This window comes from Pteropus alecto, unplaced genomic scaffold (assembly GCF_000325575.1).
Source record: "Pteropus alecto unplaced genomic scaffold, ASM32557v1 scaffold68, whole genome shotgun sequence".
Taxonomy (NCBI): Eukaryota; Metazoa; Chordata; class Mammalia; order Chiroptera; family Pteropodidae; genus Pteropus; species Pteropus alecto.
In genome coordinates, this window is record NW_006441386.1 from 6962472 (window position 1) to 6981920 (window position 19449).

At 45.0% G+C, this 19449-nt stretch overlaps 1 protein-coding gene and 1 pseudogene across 2 annotated transcripts in view; both read right to left on the bottom strand.

Moving 5' to 3' along the window:
• HIP1 (huntingtin interacting protein 1) overlaps nt 1–19449 on the bottom strand; it is a 129330-nt gene that overhangs the window by 39060 nt on the left and 70821 nt on the right. For both annotated transcript variants that reach the window (XM_015594665.1, XM_015594666.2), the window contains exons 2-4: nt 5056–5119; nt 1586–1728; nt 1271–1327 (exon numbers count right to left, since the gene is read on the bottom strand). In XM_015594665.1, the coding sequence (XP_015450151.1) occupies nt 1271–1327; nt 1586–1728; nt 5056–5119 (264 nt within the window). The remainder of the gene's footprint in view (nt 1–1270; nt 1328–1585; nt 1729–5055; nt 5120–19449) is intronic.
• Nucleotides 7767–7885, bottom strand: LOC112485344 (annotated as a pseudogene).

Consider the following 19449-nt stretch of genomic DNA (forward strand, 5'->3'; position numbering starts at 1 on the left):
CAAAATTAAGATACATGACAATGACATACAAGTTGAGAGGGAGTGAACAAAGTTAAAATATTCTATGATCTTTGTGTGATACAGGAAACAGATAAAGATATGAATTTTAGACCTTGATAAACTAAACACACATTTAGTAATTATTAGATAACATACCAAAAAATAAAACATAAAAGCAGAGTTTTTTTAATCTCCCAACTAGCAATGAGGGACAAATAGAATGAGAAAAAAATAATCCAAAAGAAGATGAGGAATGAGAAAAAAAGAAATGGAACCAGATGGAACAAATAGCACAAAATAAGATAAGAAATATAAATCTAAACATATGATAATCTAAACATTATGATAAATATAAATGGAGCTAATGCATAGTTAAAAGACAAAGACTGTCATCTTTAATAAATCATTGACAAAACCCAACTAATTGCTATTTACAAGTGTTATTTCTGAGACATAAGAATATAGAAAAGTCAAAAGTAAAAGGAGGGGAAAAGACTTACCAGGAAAATTCTAACAAAAAGGAAAAAGACCTAAGCTCTACAAGTTTAGGCGTATAACGAAAGCTTTCTAGCCACCAGTTGGGAGGTTTGGGGACTACTCTTAGCTTTGTTCACGTTAACTAGCCCTGTGACTTAGGAAAAGCCACTTTCCTCTCTACGCCTATATTTGTCATCTGTAATGGGTAGACTGGACTACACAATTGCTAACATTTTTATGAGTACAGACAGATATAGGTAACAATTTGAAGAAAAGGGCTAGTTATAGTTCTCAACCAGTGGGGGCAAAGAGACACATTGGAATTAACTTCAAAATGCAGATTACCCCTCATCCATACACATATTTCTTGGATATCAGAATCTGCTTCTGATACTGACACCTACCTCCTCCCTTATCCTAAGGCACTGGCATTATGAATTGGGAATGGTAGTTCTCAACATACTGTGGCCCACATAGGACTAGTGGACGGAAAGAAGTGGGAACTGTGGCAATGTCACTGCTGAGGGATCTTAATGCCTAGAGAGTGTTGTGACATGAGGGTCCATTGGCAGGAGAAGCTCCCAGGCCCTAGAACTTCTCTTCAGCTTCCAGGGACCCCGGGTAGGACTGTGAGTATCATGGTAATATTTGGGGGGTACCCTTGACCCCTCCCTAATGCTCCTGAGAGAAATCCTAAACAAGTTGAAAGAGACGAATTTGTTCCATTCTATAGTCCAAGTGGCCTCGGAGGATAAAGGGCACAGGTAGCCTCTGGATACATCCCCAAACTCACCCACATCCTGCTCATGTCACTCAACTCATTTTTGTATCTCAGAGAGTCCTTCAGGACCTGGGGAGGGAAGAGAACAGCTTATTAGAGAAAAAGAAAGGAGACAGAGGATGGTAAAAGATGGGTTTGAGGCGAGGCAGAGAAGCCAACCAGAGAGAGACAAACCCACCTCTAATCAGTAAACAAAAGGCCAAGAGAAGGGGGCAGTTGCCATCTTCAGTGCAGGAATGGACAGTGGCTTTGGTGACCCAGGCAATCACACTTTCTCCATTTGGGTTCCTGGCCCTCTGCCCATACCCTGCAGCCCCAGTAACTCACATTTGGGTGTCCATCTCGGAGAAGTTTGTGGAACACGTGGCAGAACTTCCAGCAGAGCACAGCATTGCTGGAAAGGGGCAGCCGGTTGACAACAGACCAAAAGGTCTGCGCCCCTTTCTCATGGTGGGTGCCCAGAATACACGGTGAGGGAGAGTCACGGAAAACAAAGGCACAGGCCCAGCCTCAGGAAGCCAATCCTTGGGGTCAAGCCTGCAACAGGCCACTAAGGAGGTTGTGTAGTTGCTCAGGGCACAGTGGCACTACCAAGGAGGGGACATTACTTATAACTAAGACACCACAGATCTATACATTTATCCAGGCAATTTTTTGGCAAATGGCAATAAAGTGTCTCACTCTAATTAAATCCATTTTATTAGACAATCTCCACAGAGATGACAATGTCTTTTGGGAGGGGTGTCTATTTCTAATTTGCACAAGTGCACTCTGGGCCATTAGTGGTCCTGGTTTGCCTTTAGCAGGAAGATGATTTGGTTGGAATTCGGGCTTCACTGTGGAAAGATGGACTCTGCCCTTCCTCTAAGTATGCTGAGCTTGTGATGGGATCTTTGGGGGAGTAATTACAGCTAACATTTCAACAACACATTACAGTTTCTCAAACTATTCCCTTATCCATTATTTAAAAGCAAGGACATGCTTCAGCTCTTCATCAAAGGCCCTGGCCCCTCCTGGGGACCCCACAACCTGGCCAACTGGCACCCTTGGCTCCTCTTCCAGCAGCACCTGACTCCACTGCATTAGGCACTCTGCTCTTGCCCTGAAAGCAGTAGTCTTTGTTCAAAGTGTCTTTCCCCCAAACTTAAAATGACTCTTACACCCCACCTCTTCTATAAACCTTCCTGGCCTCATTTCAGGGGTGCCTTCACCTGCCAACACCTTGAACTCCTGTATGTGGAATCCTGGGGCCACGTCCTCCTGAGAGGCCAAGTCCAAACCATACCCATCACCCAGGGACTGCCTGACACGGTTTAAGTGTAATAAACGTCCACTTGGCCTCACACGCCTTTAAGTTACTACTCCAGACCTCTGTAATTAGTGAGGCCTTTTTACATTTCTTTTGTCATTTTCTACTTAAACAGACCTCATATGCCCAGTAACTGGGCACCATCAACCCCAAGTATAGTTTTTTCCTTAGAACTTTAGGTTCTTTACTAAGGCTCAAGAAAGAAGCACAGTGCCATTTAGGACAAAGACTTTTCTCAAGTCACAAACTGTATGATTCAACTAGAACACGTGCTGTTTTGCTTCTGAGCTGCAAGGTATCATGAAATTCCTTCCCTAGACTGAAATTTGCATCTTGAGAAGAATGGGCTTGAAAACGGACTCTTGGGTCTGGAAGCTGAAATTAGCTTTTGGTCTTAGAGTGATTTCTGAAATAACTTACATTTTCACGTAAAACACAGGTCCTCAGTCTAGAAGGAAGCTAAGAGGAGAGATGGGTAGCGGCCTTCTCTCTCATGTGCTGACTTCTCATGCTGACTGTGGTTATTTTACCTCAGAGCAGTTTGCCGAGACGGAAGCCAGAGCAGGTATAAAACTAGCTGAGCATCCCAACTTTGAAAGAGGCAAGAAGACCTTTCCGTCCATCTTTGATTTTTATAAGCATTTTAATGCACCCATGATGTGTTAGGCATTGTAAATGCACGCAGGGACAGAGAGAAAAATAAGACTCAGTCCCTGGCCCTCTGGAAGTGGATACTATGGAGAGGAGGGGGCAACCTGTTTCACCAATTAGGTGCCCAGGATAACAGTTGTCTGCATGGCATTTCTGAAGTCAGAAGCATCAGGGTGGCTGATGCTCTTTAAAAGAATCAATAAAGAATGTTTCGTGATATCATTAACGAGGCTTTAAAACCCTACTGTAAGGAGCTGATCTTTTCAACATTTATCTACCATTTAGAAATTGTGAATCAGAGAGACGCACAGAATGTTAGAACTGGAACGTGAGAACTTTGAAATCTTCGGCCAACTCTTTCATCTAACAGACAAGACAACTATAGCTTTTGGAGGCCCCACGGGGCCCACTCAAGGCCCAGAGTGAGCTAGAGAGCTCAAGGTGAGATTCTAGACCCTCGCTCCAGTGTCCCTTCTTTGACCCAGGCAGCCTCCCTGGAGGGGTGTGACGTGACCCTGCCACTGTAGGCCTGGTTCTCTTTGTGCCAATTCCCCATCCAGAGGAGCACACCAGCCTATGACAACCATCTCTCTCTTACTTCCTATTTCCAATCAGATGGATCACAAATCCTTAGCAGGACTGGGCAATTCCCTCTGAAAAAATCAATTGGGCCACTTATAATGAAGACTTCTGGGTTTGGTTTTCTTGACTTAATAAAGCAAAAGGACTGTGTCTTTCTGGGAATAAAAGGGTAAGGTCTAGCTAGGCTCACAGTCGGGCAGGCTTCTGGGGTACGCAGGAAAGGTTCTATAGCCTTCATCCCACAGCAAAGCCCTAATTCCAACCAAAGCATCCTCCTGCTAAAGACAAGCTGCTTTCACTCCAGTAAAGAGCAGCACATTCTGTTAGCAGTCTTTCCTGAGGGCCTGCCAGTTCTAGGGATCTAACCTGGAGGGTCTCCTCCGGGGACTGAGGTGGGATGGCTTCAAGACAAGATGTTCTGGCCTGACTGTGGTGCAGCCACCATGATGAGCCCAGGCAAGAAGGAGCTGTCCATCCCTGACAGAAGCCCAGCCTCCGCTTGTGCTGACCCACGCCCTGCTCCACTCCTGGAACACACACAGATCAAGGCTCAGCCCCACTGGCAGCCTCTCCTTTGGCTCTGGGAAATTCAGCCCTCCAGCTCCTGGACTCCACATGTCAGGAGCAGATCCCCAGGGATCCACCATCTGGAGTGCTCCCTATATTTCCCTCCAAAGCCACAGTCTCGTGGTGGTGGACACCCAGCGCTTCTGCCCACCTGGTGTGGTGGAAACCCTCAAGTTACCAGTTCCCTAAACCACCCTGATTGAGGTCCCTTTCTTCTCCCCTTCTGGCTTAGGGCGAATGCCTGCATTGGCTTAAGGCCAATCACTCCGACCTCTGTTCTGCTGTCATGCTCACAGAAGTTGAGATGATCATGTCCCCAAGGGGGTGGTCGGGTGGCCCTATGGAGTACCTTGATGGCATAGGTGAAAATCCCTGCTATGCCCTGAGAAAGCATCTCAAAAGAAAGTAACTTCAAAGACTAGGCAGTTCTGGAAAGCTAAAGTCCTGGGAGGGGAGCAGGATCTTCAGTAAACTTCGAAGGACCAGGCTAGGAGGCCATTTTGGTGCCTTCCACCCTGATGGGCTGTGGTCTCTGAGGCCAGCTGCTGCCGATGAGGATGCTCAAACCCTGCAGGGGCCTGGCCTGTGTGGGGGTTCCCTTCCTGCAGCTGAGCAAGTACGCCTCACCCTGACCCCACAATTGGACCCCCCTCAGGATCGGTATTCCAAGCAACATCCAAAAGGATATTTCTGGCGTGTTTTTCCTTTACAGCCACTTCCTGTGTATTAATGGCCTTATTGATGCTGACAGTCTGAAAAACAAGGAGGGAGAGCGGGGAAAGAAGGATGAGATGAATAAGCTTCTGAGAGTGGCCGAGAGCCTCCCAGATGTCCCACCCTTTTCTCTCACACCAATGACTTCTCTCTCCCTCTCCACAGACCCCTCCTCCCCACAGTCCCATGCAAGGCCTTGGGGGATGAGGGGCAGAGGTGGGCAGCGCTCCCAGGCCAGCTGGCCCAGGCTGTCCTAGGGCAGCGGGCTTTGCTGCCTGGCATTGGCTGTGCCCAGCTGCCATGCCCGCCTGCCACTCATTCACTTGGCACAACAACATGGCAATTAAAGGCTGCACAAAGGGATGCTTTTTCATCCCCCAGGGAAACATTATTTCTCTGGGAGCAGGAGGAAGAGGCGCTGAGATCAGGGACTGACTGTGGCCCAAAGATCATCCAGCCGCTCCTCTCTCACTGCTAGAACCTTCCATGGAGCCTTCCGTAGCTGGTCCAGGTGACTCCTGTCTCATTTTCCTATTCTTGGGCACTTGCCAAGTCCTAATAAAATTCCCTTTTATTTCCTTACTACATCGAGGGCATTAAAAATATTCACTCCTTCCCAGTCGTTTTAAAATCATAACTCTTCTTAACTTAGCAAAGCACGTATACATATGAATTTAACTTATACAAATACATACATGGGATCATATCATGTAGACTTTTTTAAGTACAGGTTTTTCCTTTTCTGTTTTGCTTTGCTTCCCTTTCACAGATGTCATTCCACCCCAAGCCACGTTAACAACCTGTTCCGCCTTCTACAAGCATGAAGACACACACACATACTCCTATATACCAAAGGGGTTAATTTTGCCACTGTTCTATAAAAAAGATGACTGTCACATATAGACTATTCTACATTTTGTTTTCCCACTTGAAAATATGAAAAATTCACCAAGCGGACCAGTAAAACTCTAGTTCATTCTTTAACAAGACGACATCATATTCCATGGTGCAGGTGGACATGATTTATACAGGCATTCTCGTGTTGCGAGGCGATTTATTTCCAGTTTTTTAACCACTGTAAACTATTCTAGTAAACATTGTGGATGAAAAAAAAAAGGCCACATACTAAACCTGACAAGCTCAGCGGAGGCCTATGTGGCGGGCCTCTACAATCTCAGAGACTGAAAGTAACCACATAGGATGGTCTGAACATAAAAATTTTTAAGTAAAAGCAGGTCATGGTGGGTAGTCACGTCCTGGGCCTGTAGCTTTCTTGACAAAGGTCAACCTTTACCTTAAGTAAGCCTGTTGTTGTCTTTTTGCATCTAAGATAACAGATCCTTGGAATGTCAGAGTAATCCCTTTTTTCTAGGCCCCTCAGGGCACAACCAACCCATTGCACCAGAGCCTGAGACCACAGAACCCCTCATGGTTATCTTGTCCTCCCCATACCATCTCTCTGCGCTGTAAATGTTAATTCTTAACTCTCTTGTACTCATCAATGTAAAAGAAGTGTGTGTCCCTCCGGTTTACTTTTTATCCAGTCCCAGAGATCTCCCCACTTTGCTTTCTCCCGCCCCCTTAATCTACCACCAAGGAGCCCTCCTTGTGTCTTCTTTGATTCTAATGTATAAAATAAGCTGCAAAACTGCCATTCTCCGGAGCATTTTCTTAATCCATTGTGATTTTGCTTCCTGGCAATTGTCATCAGTTTGGTTCAAAGAAACTCATTAAAATTCTCTACAGGTTTAGAAGTTTCTTATGTTGACAATATCCTTATACATATATTCTTATTAACTGATGCTTTTATTTCTAAGAGATTCCTATTAGTGAGATTATTGGGCCAAAGATTTTTTTTTAATCTAATAAGCCTTCACATTGTCAGTCCCCAGCATCAGCCATTATAAACTTGTAGCCAAACATGCTTCCTGATGGACAATGAGTGGCAAAGGTGTTCCATAAAGAGCAGTTAATATGTAAATATTTTAGGCTTTGCAGGCCTTATGATCTCCATTGCAACTGTTCAGCTCTGCTGCTGTAGCGCAAAAGCATCCTCAGTGATACTAAATGAATATATAACTGAATGAGTGTGGCTGCATTCCAATAAAACTTTATTTACAAAACCAGGTGGTGGTCTGGATTCAGCTGTACCTGCAGTGTGTTGACCTTTGCTTTATATATACCATCAGCCACTGATCCCCTTGCTTCCTGGATTATCTAAAGTAAATTCCCAGGTGTTATATAATTTTATCAGTAAATATTCAGCATGAACCTCTAAGAAAAAGAAAAGACTCTTTAAAAATTAACCATAATACTATGATCACACCTAAAATTTTAAAGATAACTCCTTAATATCATCAAATGGCTAGTTAATGCTCGTATTTCCCTATTGTATCAAAACAAAAAAGTTTTCTTGCAGTTGTTATTATCAGGATCCAAGTAAGGTTGTCATCTCGCTTTCTAAAAAGGCTCCAATAATTCACCTTTTGGCTGACAATGTACAAAAGCATCCCCACCAACAACAGGAGTTATGGCTTGTCATTTTATTGGGTCTCATGTATGTACTGACATTTCATCATTATTTTATTCTATTTATTTATTTATTTTAGGCAAGGCAACCCTTGGTTGACCCCACAGATTGCAAGGACCTTGTCAGCTTACAATCTCTTATTTTTTAATTTTTTATGCCTACAGCACCTGGTCTTTCTAGATGGTCTCCCATCCAAGTACTAACCAGCCCCAACCCTGGTTAGCTTCCGAGATCAGACAGGATCGGGCTTGTTCAGAGTGGCACAGCCGTAGACACCTTTCATCATTATTTAATTTGTGTTTCCTGGACTGCTAGTGAGTTCCGAGTATCTTCATATCTGTTCTTATGATTGTCAATTGCCTTATATAGTTAAGTGTGTCCATAGTGTCTTTTACAGCCTCTCTGTTTACTTAAGGTTTCTCCTGCCCCTAGTAGGCTCTTACATATTTTTCTAAGTGTTTTATTGTTTGTTTTTACATTGAGTCTTTATCTGGAAAAAACACAAACATACATAATATATACATACATGTAGTATATATATATATATATGGTATAAAATAGGTTATTCACGGCTTTACTGAGATGTTCCTTTGTATCTAGTTTATGTAATGTTTGGATGTGTTAAGTCCACTTTTCCACATATGTTTTTTTCTCTTCCTACCAGACTCAACTCTTTAACTACATAAGCTCTGTTGTGGATTGAACTGTGTCCTCCTCAAAAAAAATATATGTTCAGGTCCAAATCCACTGTACCTATGAATGTGATCTCATTTGGAAATAGGGTCTTTGCAGGTGCATTAGTTAAGATGAGGTCAGGCTGGATTGTAAGGACATGTGGAGACAGAGGGACACAGAAACACACAGGGAGAAGAAGGCTATGTGAAAATGATGGCAGAGATTAGAGTGATGTTTACAAGCCAAGGAACATCAAGACGACCACGACCACCAGAAGCTAGAAGAGGAATGGAAGGATTCTTCCCTGGAAACTTCAGGAGCATGGCCCTGCTGACAACTTGATTTTGGATGTCTAGCCTCCAAAACTGTGAGAGAAGAAATTCCTGTTGTTTTAAACCACCCAATTTTTGTTAATTTGTTATAGCAGCCCCAAACACTAATACGGGTCTTTCCCCCATCAGACCGGGCCTCCTAAGGACAAGGAGAGTACAGATGCCCCTTTCCTTCTTCCCTCTAGCACATGATGTGGGGCTCTACTGAGCACAGCTGTTGGCTGTCAAGGCAGCAGTGAGACCAGTAAAGATGGAATCTCATATGAGAGATGCTACAAGAAAGAAGTAAAAAGTTTATTCCCCAAATATCTCCCAGTGAAGCAGTACTTATGTCCCATAGAGGCCAAGTGCTTCCAGCTTCTTCTTAACAAATCCTTCCTTGGACCTTACTACTCAACTTCTGTTCCCAGGCTTGTCCTGGGCCATTCTCTTTCCTTCAGATTTCCTCAGACGAGTTACAGTAGTTTAAACTACATTTCTCCAGACTCCAGGACAATGACAAGATCCTGGCTGCAGAGAGAACTCTCAGTGAAGTTACCACATTTGCTGAGCCCTTAAAGGTTGCCTGCAACCTGTAAGGAATTATAAGGGACATAAACATGTAAACTGGCAACAAGAGACCAATATCCAGTAAGGTGGTCAAGCTCTATGGCAGTTGAGAGAGACAAGTGGTATAGGCTGTTAGAAAAAAAGAGAAACCCATGTTGGTCAGAAATGCTAGAAACCACATCAGGGCCTTGAGGGAGGACCTGTGATAGGTAAGATTTAGATTTATTCCATAAATGTTTATTTATACTGATCGACCAAGTACTCAAGCTTGTGATCATTACAAACCCTGATCACAAAATAAATAAATAAATAAAAGTCCTTAAAATTCCTTTAAGCAACATAAAATAATATACCATGAGTTTATACCTATAACACTGTGTGAAGAGTCGGGAGATGGCTGAAATTTGGACATGTTCTGTGCTCTCAATGTTTAAGGAGGGAGAAATCCTTTGAAATGGTGATGTTGCTCAGGGAAGACTTCTTAGAGGAAGAGAGGGGTAACTTGTGTCAGGTGCTGTCCTCCGCGATTTACCTACTTCTCTTATTTGCGCTGCGTGCAAACTCGGGAGCACTTATTATTCTTGCAAAGACAGACTAAGCCACTTGCCTAAGGTCATACAATTCACTTCCAACCCTGGTCAGCTGGACCTGCAAGCACAGCCCTGAACCATGGAGGGGTTCACAGGGGCCAGGTCTATACGGAGGACAGGCTGCCCAGGCAGAGGAACCACAATGAGGAAAGGCAACAGAGCATAAAGGCCTGGAACAGGCAGGCAGGTTTGGCCGGAGGGCAGCATGTGTACAAGGGAGGAAGGGGAATGAAACCAGAAAGGGAGGTGGTACTGGGTGTGGAAGGCCAGAAGGCTTCTGAGCCGGCAGGATAAGGCAGAAGCAGCTGGAAGAAGACTGGCCAGCAGCAGTGTGAAAGCTGGAGTAGAGGAGGGTGGAACCTGGAGGTAGCGAGTTGAAGGAGGAAACTGTTAATAGCAGAGAAGTGAAAGAATACAAGCCTCAACCAAAATGAAGGAAATGAAAAATGGAAAGAACCCAATATTAGGTGGGCTATAAAATGAGTTTTACTAGGAGCCAATAGGAGCTTCCAGTTACAGGAGACACAGCAGAGGAAAGAACCCAAGATGCTGTAGAGGTTTTGAACCTAGACAGGTGGGAGAACAAAGGCAGGTCATCTCAGGCTAAAGGGACATTGTAAGCAAAGGACTATGATGCCAGGAGGATTTGGTGGGGAGAAATGGCCATTTTTAAAAGAATGAAGGTGTGTGAACTAGCAGTAGCATGGTTATAATCATCAAGGTAATGGCAGCTGATGAGTGCTTACGACCAGGCCCTGTGCTAAGAAGCATTTTGTATGGATTATCTCATTAAAGTCTTGTAACTCTATATCCCATGAGTAGGCGAGCATTAGTACTAGTCATTTTCATTTTACAGATGAGGAAACCAAGGCTTAGAAAGTCTAAGCAAATTGCCCAAGGCCGCTCAACCAGGCAGAGTGGAGCTGGGACTCAGACCCTTGCTGTGGCTCTATGGCTCTGGCACTGGATCACAATCCCCACACTAGACACGGCCCTCCACACCACAGAAAGACAGAATCAGAATCCAAACAATTTCCACAGACTGGAAAAATGGGTTAAACTTCACAAGATGCAATCCAGTAGATAGAAAGGTAATTTCCTATATTTAGATCTAAACTCACTGGCACACGGGAGATGTGCCTCAAAGCAGCACTTGTAAAAATGATTTAGGTATTTTATTTGGGGGCTAGCTTAATATAAGCACTGTTTTTATATGGTTGGCCCAAACGCAAGTCTAAGATCTGATGAATTAAAAGGAGTATAGTGTTTGGGATGAGGGAGGGGGCAGATCAATTCACACGTAAAAACACTATTCAATTTTAGGCTTCATAGAGGGAAACTGACAGACTAGATCCCTTTTAAAAGGGAGTGACCTGGATTGGGTTGGACCTGGGACCTGAAGAAAATGTAAAGGAATATCAATATTCTGAAGAGTGGTCACGTGGAAGGAGGAAAAGTCCAGAGGCTCAAACCTAGGTCAATGGGTACAACTATAGTTTGGCCATTTCTGGATAAACTTAAAGTTGTCTCATGAAAGAGAGAGTTCCCCATTATTAGAAGCATACAGGCAGAAATGAGGCAGTATCTCCTCAGGTTTATTGTGAAAAAGACTGATCAGTTCAGGCTGGATTAGATGACTTCTAGGTCCATTCCCATTTTTACACTCAGACGATGGAAGGCTTTGGATATCAGGGCAGGAAATTGTGACCCGATGGATACTAGGGAGCCACAAAAGGCTATTGAGCTGGGGACGGTCCTGATACAAACGTTCCTTCACCCTTCTGAAAGCGTGGAACAACTTGTGCGTGGACGTTCAGAGAACAAGTACAGTACACCAACAAAGGGCCTAGCCTAGCACTGGGCTATGGAATGAAGTTTCTTCCCAAAGCAACGGCTACAAGACATACACAAGTCCTGCCTGCCCTTGACAAGACTGTCGAGACCCTGCTCTTGCAGCTCTGGCAGGCTCACAGGAGCACCTACTTACTGCGGCCAACATGCCCAGTTTTCCAACTAACACTTCCGCAAGTAGAGTTCCACAGAGGCAGAGTCCAGCCTGTGGCTGCAGGCCCACTGCCCGGGTTCTGTGGCAAAGCTTTCTGGGCTCAGAGGCGTGGCTGAGCCTCAACATTCTGGGCTCATAAAGACTAAGCTGTGAGTCCTCTAGGGCTCTCACAATGTCAGACATGGGGATGTTTCCAGGACAGTTCCCAGCTACGACAAGTTTGCTATACTTATGTAATACTTGGTGTCTGGGATACCACCCCATCACACGCTCCTCCACTCCATCACACGTTCTAAATCCTGCCCCGTTTTTTCAGTACAGACCAAACTTTACCTTCCTTTGGACTTGCCAGGCCACTCTGGCTCATAATTTCTTCATTCCTTCTTTCTTTTTAAATTGCTATTTCTCTTCATATGTTTGATACTTAGTATATTATATTGTCTTACTTCCCCATCCAGGTTAAAATTCTGAGGGTGAGGATGCTGTGTTCTTCCCTTGCAGCCCACAGTTGCTAAGGCAGGGCCTAGAGTCTTAATAAATCATTAAGGACGGATTGCTTCCCAGTGCTCCCCACGCTGCAGAGTACCAGATATGTGATTTGTGGTCTCTTGAGAAAATCTGCTTCCTTTCCCTTTCCTCCCCAGACTCTCTCTGAAGGAAATAATTCAGTTCTGAACTGGGCAATGCCTGGGGGCCCTCCCAGGGCAGAGGGTGGGAAGTTCGGGGTTCAATTTCTCACCTCCGGTCTAGGTTAGAGAACATCCTCTGAGAACAGGCAGTTCTCCAGATTTCCCTGGAGTCACACAGGACCTAAGACCATGCAGTGTCCCCCCTGAAAGAGCAGCATTGTCCACCACTTCCTGACCCAGCTGGCCCTTGTGTCTCAAGCTGGTTCCGGAGAGCCAATTATCAGCAGGCACCACAGGAAGGGTGTCTATCTTCTCCGCCCCCTTCCCCCCACCCCCGTCTCCATCCTCTGCTCCCTCAGCCAGGCTGCAGCCAATGGAAAACCCTTGGGCCTTGCTTTTGCGGGGAGCAGTGCCTAGGCCCAGCTGGGCACTGTTTGGTCACGCACACAGCTCTTGGCAGAGGCCCAGCACTTGGGCTGCCAGGGCTGGGCTGTCTTGCAAAGGCCCCATGGGCAAAGGTTCCATGGCAGGGGCAGGCATAGATGATGTGCCCGGGTGGCAGTGACAGGTCTTGAAGGGATGGGAAGGCCCGCCACCCAGACCAAGCAAAGGAAAATCTGAGACCAGGCAAGGCAGAAGGGAAAGGAGAAAGAAAGATAGGAGACAGAGAAAGAAACGAAAGGAGCAAAGGGGAAGGAGGCTTTGCTCAGCAAAGGCATAGGTGGCCATCATCGATGGCTCCGGAGACAACTGCCCAACCTCAGGGGCTGAGGGCTGGGAACTGGCGAGGCCTTACAGTGTCCCTCGCCTCATTCCTCACCTCCTCATGTTTGGAAGCTTTAGTAAACAGGTAAGGAAGATGGCCCATTAACACCTGCTATGTGATCTAGGTGCTCCTCCTTCTCCCACCCCAGCCTGTGTTCACGCAAGGGTTTCCAGAGTCCAGGAGCCAAGCTCAGCCAACACGGGGCTGGAAGAGTCTCCTTCCCAAGTGCCTAATCCTGAGACACAAGGCAGAAAAGGATCCTCTGAGCTATCAGCTCTGTCTGTGAAGGAATGAGGGTAATGATGGGGGACGGTGGGGTGAGATTCGGGGAGAGAAGAACACAAAAGTCTGTTACGGCATTTCACAGTAAAGGTGGAGACAGCTTAAGTTCACAGATGAGATCCCAAACCTGGACAATGATGACAGTTCAGAACCAAGCGGAGATCACATGAGCCTTGGGGGAAGGAACAAGCGAGGCACAGAACTGGGTGGCTTCAGCACCAAGTAAGACTGTTCTGATCTTGGCTATGCTACTTGGAAGCTGGTATCTGACACCAAGTCTTTTTCATTCTTCTCTTGATCAGAATTAATAACAGAGCAGTGGTTGTCGTCAGTAAATTAGTGGTAGCAGCAGATCCTCTGCCTCCTACTAGCCACTGAACTCGGGGATTTGCTTCTGGTCCTCCCTTAGGCCTTGAAGGGCAGGGATCCGATCCCCTATTCTCTGAGTCAAGTTGCCCAAAATAGCACAGGCAGCAGTAGGTAGAGCCAGGATTCAAACCCGGTCCCTCTCCCCACACACAGTGCCGCCTTCAGCAACTCTCAGCAGTCCAACACACTAGTCAATGCCACGCACCTGTCTGCCTTGCTTTCTACCCCATGATGCTGGTCCCCAGATCTCTATCTACTTATATTCACTCCTTAGTAATCTCACCAAGGCCCACAGCTTTAAACACTTAACTTCTGCCAGCACGCCCACCTACTCAACTATTCCCCTCCCACTCTCCCCAGAAGTCATCCTTGACTGCTGCCTTTGCCTCGATGCTCCCATCCGACCAATCAGTGATTCCGTTCTTTCTTTCCACCCCCAAACCCTTCTGTTTCTCTCCATCTCCTCTGCCTCCATCCAGACCTACACCACTATTGTGTCCCCACTGGGCCACTGAAACAGCCTTTCAAATGGACTTGCCCTCCCCCAGCTGTGCTCCATCCATCAGCCAATGATCTTTGTAAACCAGGAGTCCACAGTGCCCTGCTCAGAGCCCTCCACCACATGTAGAATGAAGTCTGCACTCCCATGGGGCTGTACAGGCATCATCTTCCATTATCTCTCCCATTCGTTATGCCCAACCACAATGGCTGCCTCTCTGTTTCTCAATATTTTTTATTCTTTATGTCTCTGATGCTCCTAAGGCCTAGAATGGTCTTCTTTCCACTCTTTGCAAGGCTGGATTTTTCTCCTTCAGGCTATTCAAATACCACCTCCTAGGCATCCTCTCTAATCTAAAGCATCTCTCCACCCCTTGCCCTACACTCTCTTTATCACAACTCACAACCACCTGGTTATTTCCTGTAGAGGCCGTTATCACAACCTGAAATTCCTCTGTTTGTTCATTTGCTTGTTGTCAGTCTCCGTCTAGACTGAGCTCTGTAAGGGTGCAGACCATGCTCCCTGCTGTTCCCCCTATGCACACACACTATGCCTGGCACATGATGAGCTGATGGATGAAGAAGGGCCTGTTCTGCTCAGTCCTCTCCAAGCAGACATCCTCATCAGCACTTGACACATTTGTGCTCCACTCTCCTGTCTAGGATGCTCCATCTTCTCCTTCCCCAAGTCACATTTCTTTCTCTTTCCAACTGAAAATCTTATTGATATTTAAGTATAAAGCAACTCTAACTGATATCCTGCTATTACTTCTCACATTTCTTTTGTATTTGGTAGGCTCCATAGAGTTAAATACTTTGACTCACTTGCATGTTTTTATAAAAGGTATTTGCTATGGACTGAATTGTGTTCAGCAAATACATATGTTGAAGCCCTAACCCCAAAGTGATGGTATTTGGAGATGGGGCCTTTGGGAGGTAGTTAGGTTTAGGTTTAGATGAAGTCATGAGGATGGGGTCCTCATGATGGAATTAGTGCCCTTATTAAAAGAGAAACCAGAAAGTCCTCCCTTTCTCTCTCTCCACAATGTGAGGACACGACATGAAGGTGGCTGTCTAAAAGTCATGAAGAAATCCTCACTGGGGATCCAAATCAGACAGTACTTTGATCTTGGATTTCCTAGCCTCCAGAACTGTGAGCAATAAATTCCTGTTGCTTAAGCCACCCAATCTATGGTATTTTATTATGGCAGCCTGAACAGACTAAGTAGTATTTTGTGTGCCTTATTTGCTTCATAAAGTGGGGACCTGCTGAAATTAGGATCGCATTTCCCCATTTCTTCTAACTCTAAAGCCTCAACCATCCTCTGGCTTCTGGATACGTGATGAGTAACAAAACTGTTTGGGTCACACGAATTTCAAGGGGTTTAGCAAAACAGAAAGGCACTACTCTACAGTCTGATAATGTGGAAAGGAAGATAGAGTAAGGAAATTGAGAAGATTAAAAAATGTCCATCGCTTCTGCAATCAGTGAGGTGTACAAACCTGTGTTGGGAGAAGGGTGGCCAGGACTGTGAAGCACCTGGAACATCTGAAGAAATAAGAGTGTTCAAAGTGGAAAACACTGGCGGAAGCAAACCAAGTGTCAGTCCGCAGAGGAATGGATAAACAAAACATGGTATACCCACACAACGAAATATCATTCAGCCTTACAAGGAAGGATATTTTGACACGTGCTGTAACATGGATGTACCTTGAGGACATTCTGCTAAGTGAAATAAGGTAGGCACAAAAGGGCAGATACTGTTTGATTTCATTTATAAGAGATACCTAGAATAGTCAAATTCAGAGAGACAGAGGTAGAATGGTGGGTGCCAGGGGCTGAGAGGAGGAGGGAGTGGAGAGCCACTGTTTAATAGGTACAGAGTTTCAGTTTGGGAAGATGAACAAGTTCTGGAGATAGATGGTGGTGATAGCTACACAAACAATGTGAACGTACTTAACGCCACCAAACACTCAGAAGTGGTTAAAATGGTAAATTTTATAATATGTATATTTTACCCCAACAAAAACACACACCCACACACACAAAAAAAGAGTGAAGAACTGATATGTGCAACAACATGGATGAACCTCAGAAACACAATGTTAAGTGAAAGAAGCTAGGCACAAAATGTCACACTTTGTAGGATTCCATTTGTATAAAATGTCCAGAACAGTCAAATCCAGAGACAGATTTGACTGGTTGCCAGGTTCAGGCAGAGGAGGGAATGGGGAGTGACTGCTAAATGGGCATGAGATTTCCTTTTGGGGTGATAAAAATGTCCTGAAACTACATGGTTGTGATGGTTACACAACACTGTGAATGTACTAAGTGAATTACACCCTTTACATCGGTTACGATGGCGAATTTTATGTTATGTGTATAATAACTTTTAAGAAAAGATGAAAAACCCTGAGGAATTGTGATTTTGATTAAGCATCTACTGTATGCAGGAGAGGACCACCATCTAGGCTGTAAGATTGTGTTTCACGAATCCGGGTGGGCTTTTCACAGACTGTGATGAACCGTCTTATAACTGGACCAGCTGCTCAGGTACAGGGTACTGCATTAGGTGCTGCTAGAGAGCTCACAGATGAAAGAAAGTGGATCTTGTCATCAAAGAGTTAACTGTCTATAGGGAGATAAAGACCATCCTCCTTCCTCTTCCTGTTCTTTCCGTCCTTCTCCTCTGACTATGCAATTTCAGAAGTACTTTTTGAAAAAAGAAACCAGTGTGGGTGCACGAGTTACTTATGCCTATGTCTCTGCGTGGCACAGACTGATGAGGCTATCAGGAAGTTAAAGCCAAATGAGACGAGGCTTCCAGAAAATGTATAGGACACCCAAAAGGGCTACATTATTCCATGAAAAGCCAAAGAACAAGGATGGAATGGGCACACTATTATTAGCCAAGGGTGAGATGTTGATGATAAACTCCTATTTTCCCGCTGTCATTTTTGTCTGGAATAATCTTTGAACTGAAAGAGGAAGAAAGAGCATTGATAGAGAAAACCCAAGGAGAGTTAGGAGATTGTAAGAGAATCTGTGGTGCTGAGTGAGCTCAGGCCTCTGATTTGGATGGGTAACAAACAAGGGATTAAGAGAGTGAGTGAAGGTGATGCTCAGACAGTCCCGGGGATCACTGTGGAACTGTGGGGATAGATCAGATGTGGATGAGGATAGTCACGATTTACCAGAAGAGAAGTAAAACTCCACATGTTAACGACAAGACATTCCTGAAGAAAAGGCGGTCTCGATTACCAGAAGCCAACATTTGTTCACAAAAACAAGTCATGTGACACTGACCTCGTTTCCTTGTTAGACTCTAGGCGAACATTTCAGAAAAACCAAGTAGACATGGTGTGTCTGAATTTCCAACATCGAGGCATTTTAAAAAGTCTCTTACAACATCTGATAGAAAAGGATGAGAAATAATAGGCTATAAGGAGTCGCAAACTACTAATTGCCAGCCAAATCTGGCCTGCAGCCTATTTGTGTATGGCCTGTGAGCTAAGATTGGTTTTTAGATTTTTAAAGGGAAGAGACGGAGTAGGAGGAAGAGAAGGAGGAAGAGTTGGAGGAGGGGGAGGGGGAGAAGGAGGAAGCAACAGCAATTGGCCAAAGTCAAAAACATTTAATATCTGGCCTTTGCAGAAAAAGTTTGCCAACCCCTGGGCTAGACAGGGAGGTGCATGAGGGTAGATGTCTCGCTTACAGGTGATTGCTGGCTACCATCACCTTGGGGGTAAAACATGCTGGTGCCACTGGCCTGTGACCTCCTTCCTGTGTTTACCAGTGAGGGTATATAAAAGGCACAGTGATTGATCTAATTGATGATGGGAGCAATAACAAATGCATTGGATGATACTGGCAGAGTATGATCATGGGTGATAACCAATAGAACAGAATGTACCTGAGCCCATAGCAGAACAGGTGAAAAGGGCTGAACTTATCCCCAAGTAAGTTCTCAGTTAGTTCGTTAACAGTCTAATGTGGTCGCTATAATAAAATTTAAGAAGCTAACTTCATTTTGAGCTACATCAACAGAATTACATGATCTAGAACGAACCATTTCTTAGTTTTTCAGCCACACTTCTGTACCGATTCATCCTACCATGTGCCAGAAATTCTGCTGGGCACCAAATAATGTGTTCAGCTCTGGGCACCCCATTCTAAGAGGAATTTGGATAAAATGGGCATGTGCAAAGGAAACCAACTAGGACGGTGAACCACAGAAGGTCAGATAAGAGAACAGAAATCAGAGAAAGTGATGTGGGAGGAGCGATGGGGAAGAAAGGGCACAGCTGTCTTCAAATATCTCAGTTTCCAACACCTGTGAAATGGAAAGTCCTAGGGCTAGAATGGGCCACTTGAGTGAGAGCTAAAAGAAGCCAGGTTCTGGATTCATCATCTCCACAAACTGGATACAATTCCAATGTCCTTCAGCCCGGGGACAGATGAATAAACTGCGGTACAGCCACACCACAGAAAGCTATTCAGCAATAAAAAGGAACAAACTGCTGACTCATGCTGACAACGTGATGACTCTTAAAAGTATTATGTCAGATAAAAGAAGCTAGGCTCAAAAGGCCACATACTACATGATTCTATCTGTATGACATTCTGGACAGGTTTAGCAATAAAAAAACAGATCGGTGCTTGCTAGGGGTGATGTTGGGGGAAGAGGTGACTACAAAAGGAGTATGAGGGAATTTTGGGGGGTGATGGACCTCCCCTAACTCTTGACTGTGTGAAGGTTACCTAATTGTATTTGACTGTCATAGCTCATAGAACTGTAGAGTAACAAAGTTAATTTTACTGTATATAAATTAGATTTCAATAAACCTGGCTTAAAAATAAAGAAACCAGGTTTAGTGAGAGGTGAACAAGGAGACTTTGGAAGGTGGGCACCGACGCTCGGCCTGGGCTAGAGGTGTTCAGCCATCCTAGGAGTGTGTTTACACAGATGGTTTTTGAGGCCCCCTCAATCCTATGATCCCATGATTCTGGGAGGAAGTGGGGGACTGGGGAGGGAGACTGAGAAGAAGCAGTGGCAAGGCAGGAGGGGAATCGAGGGGGTGGGGGTTATCTCTCTCAGTAAAGAAAGTGCTTCAGTTTAGAGGAAGCTGTCAACTGTGTCAA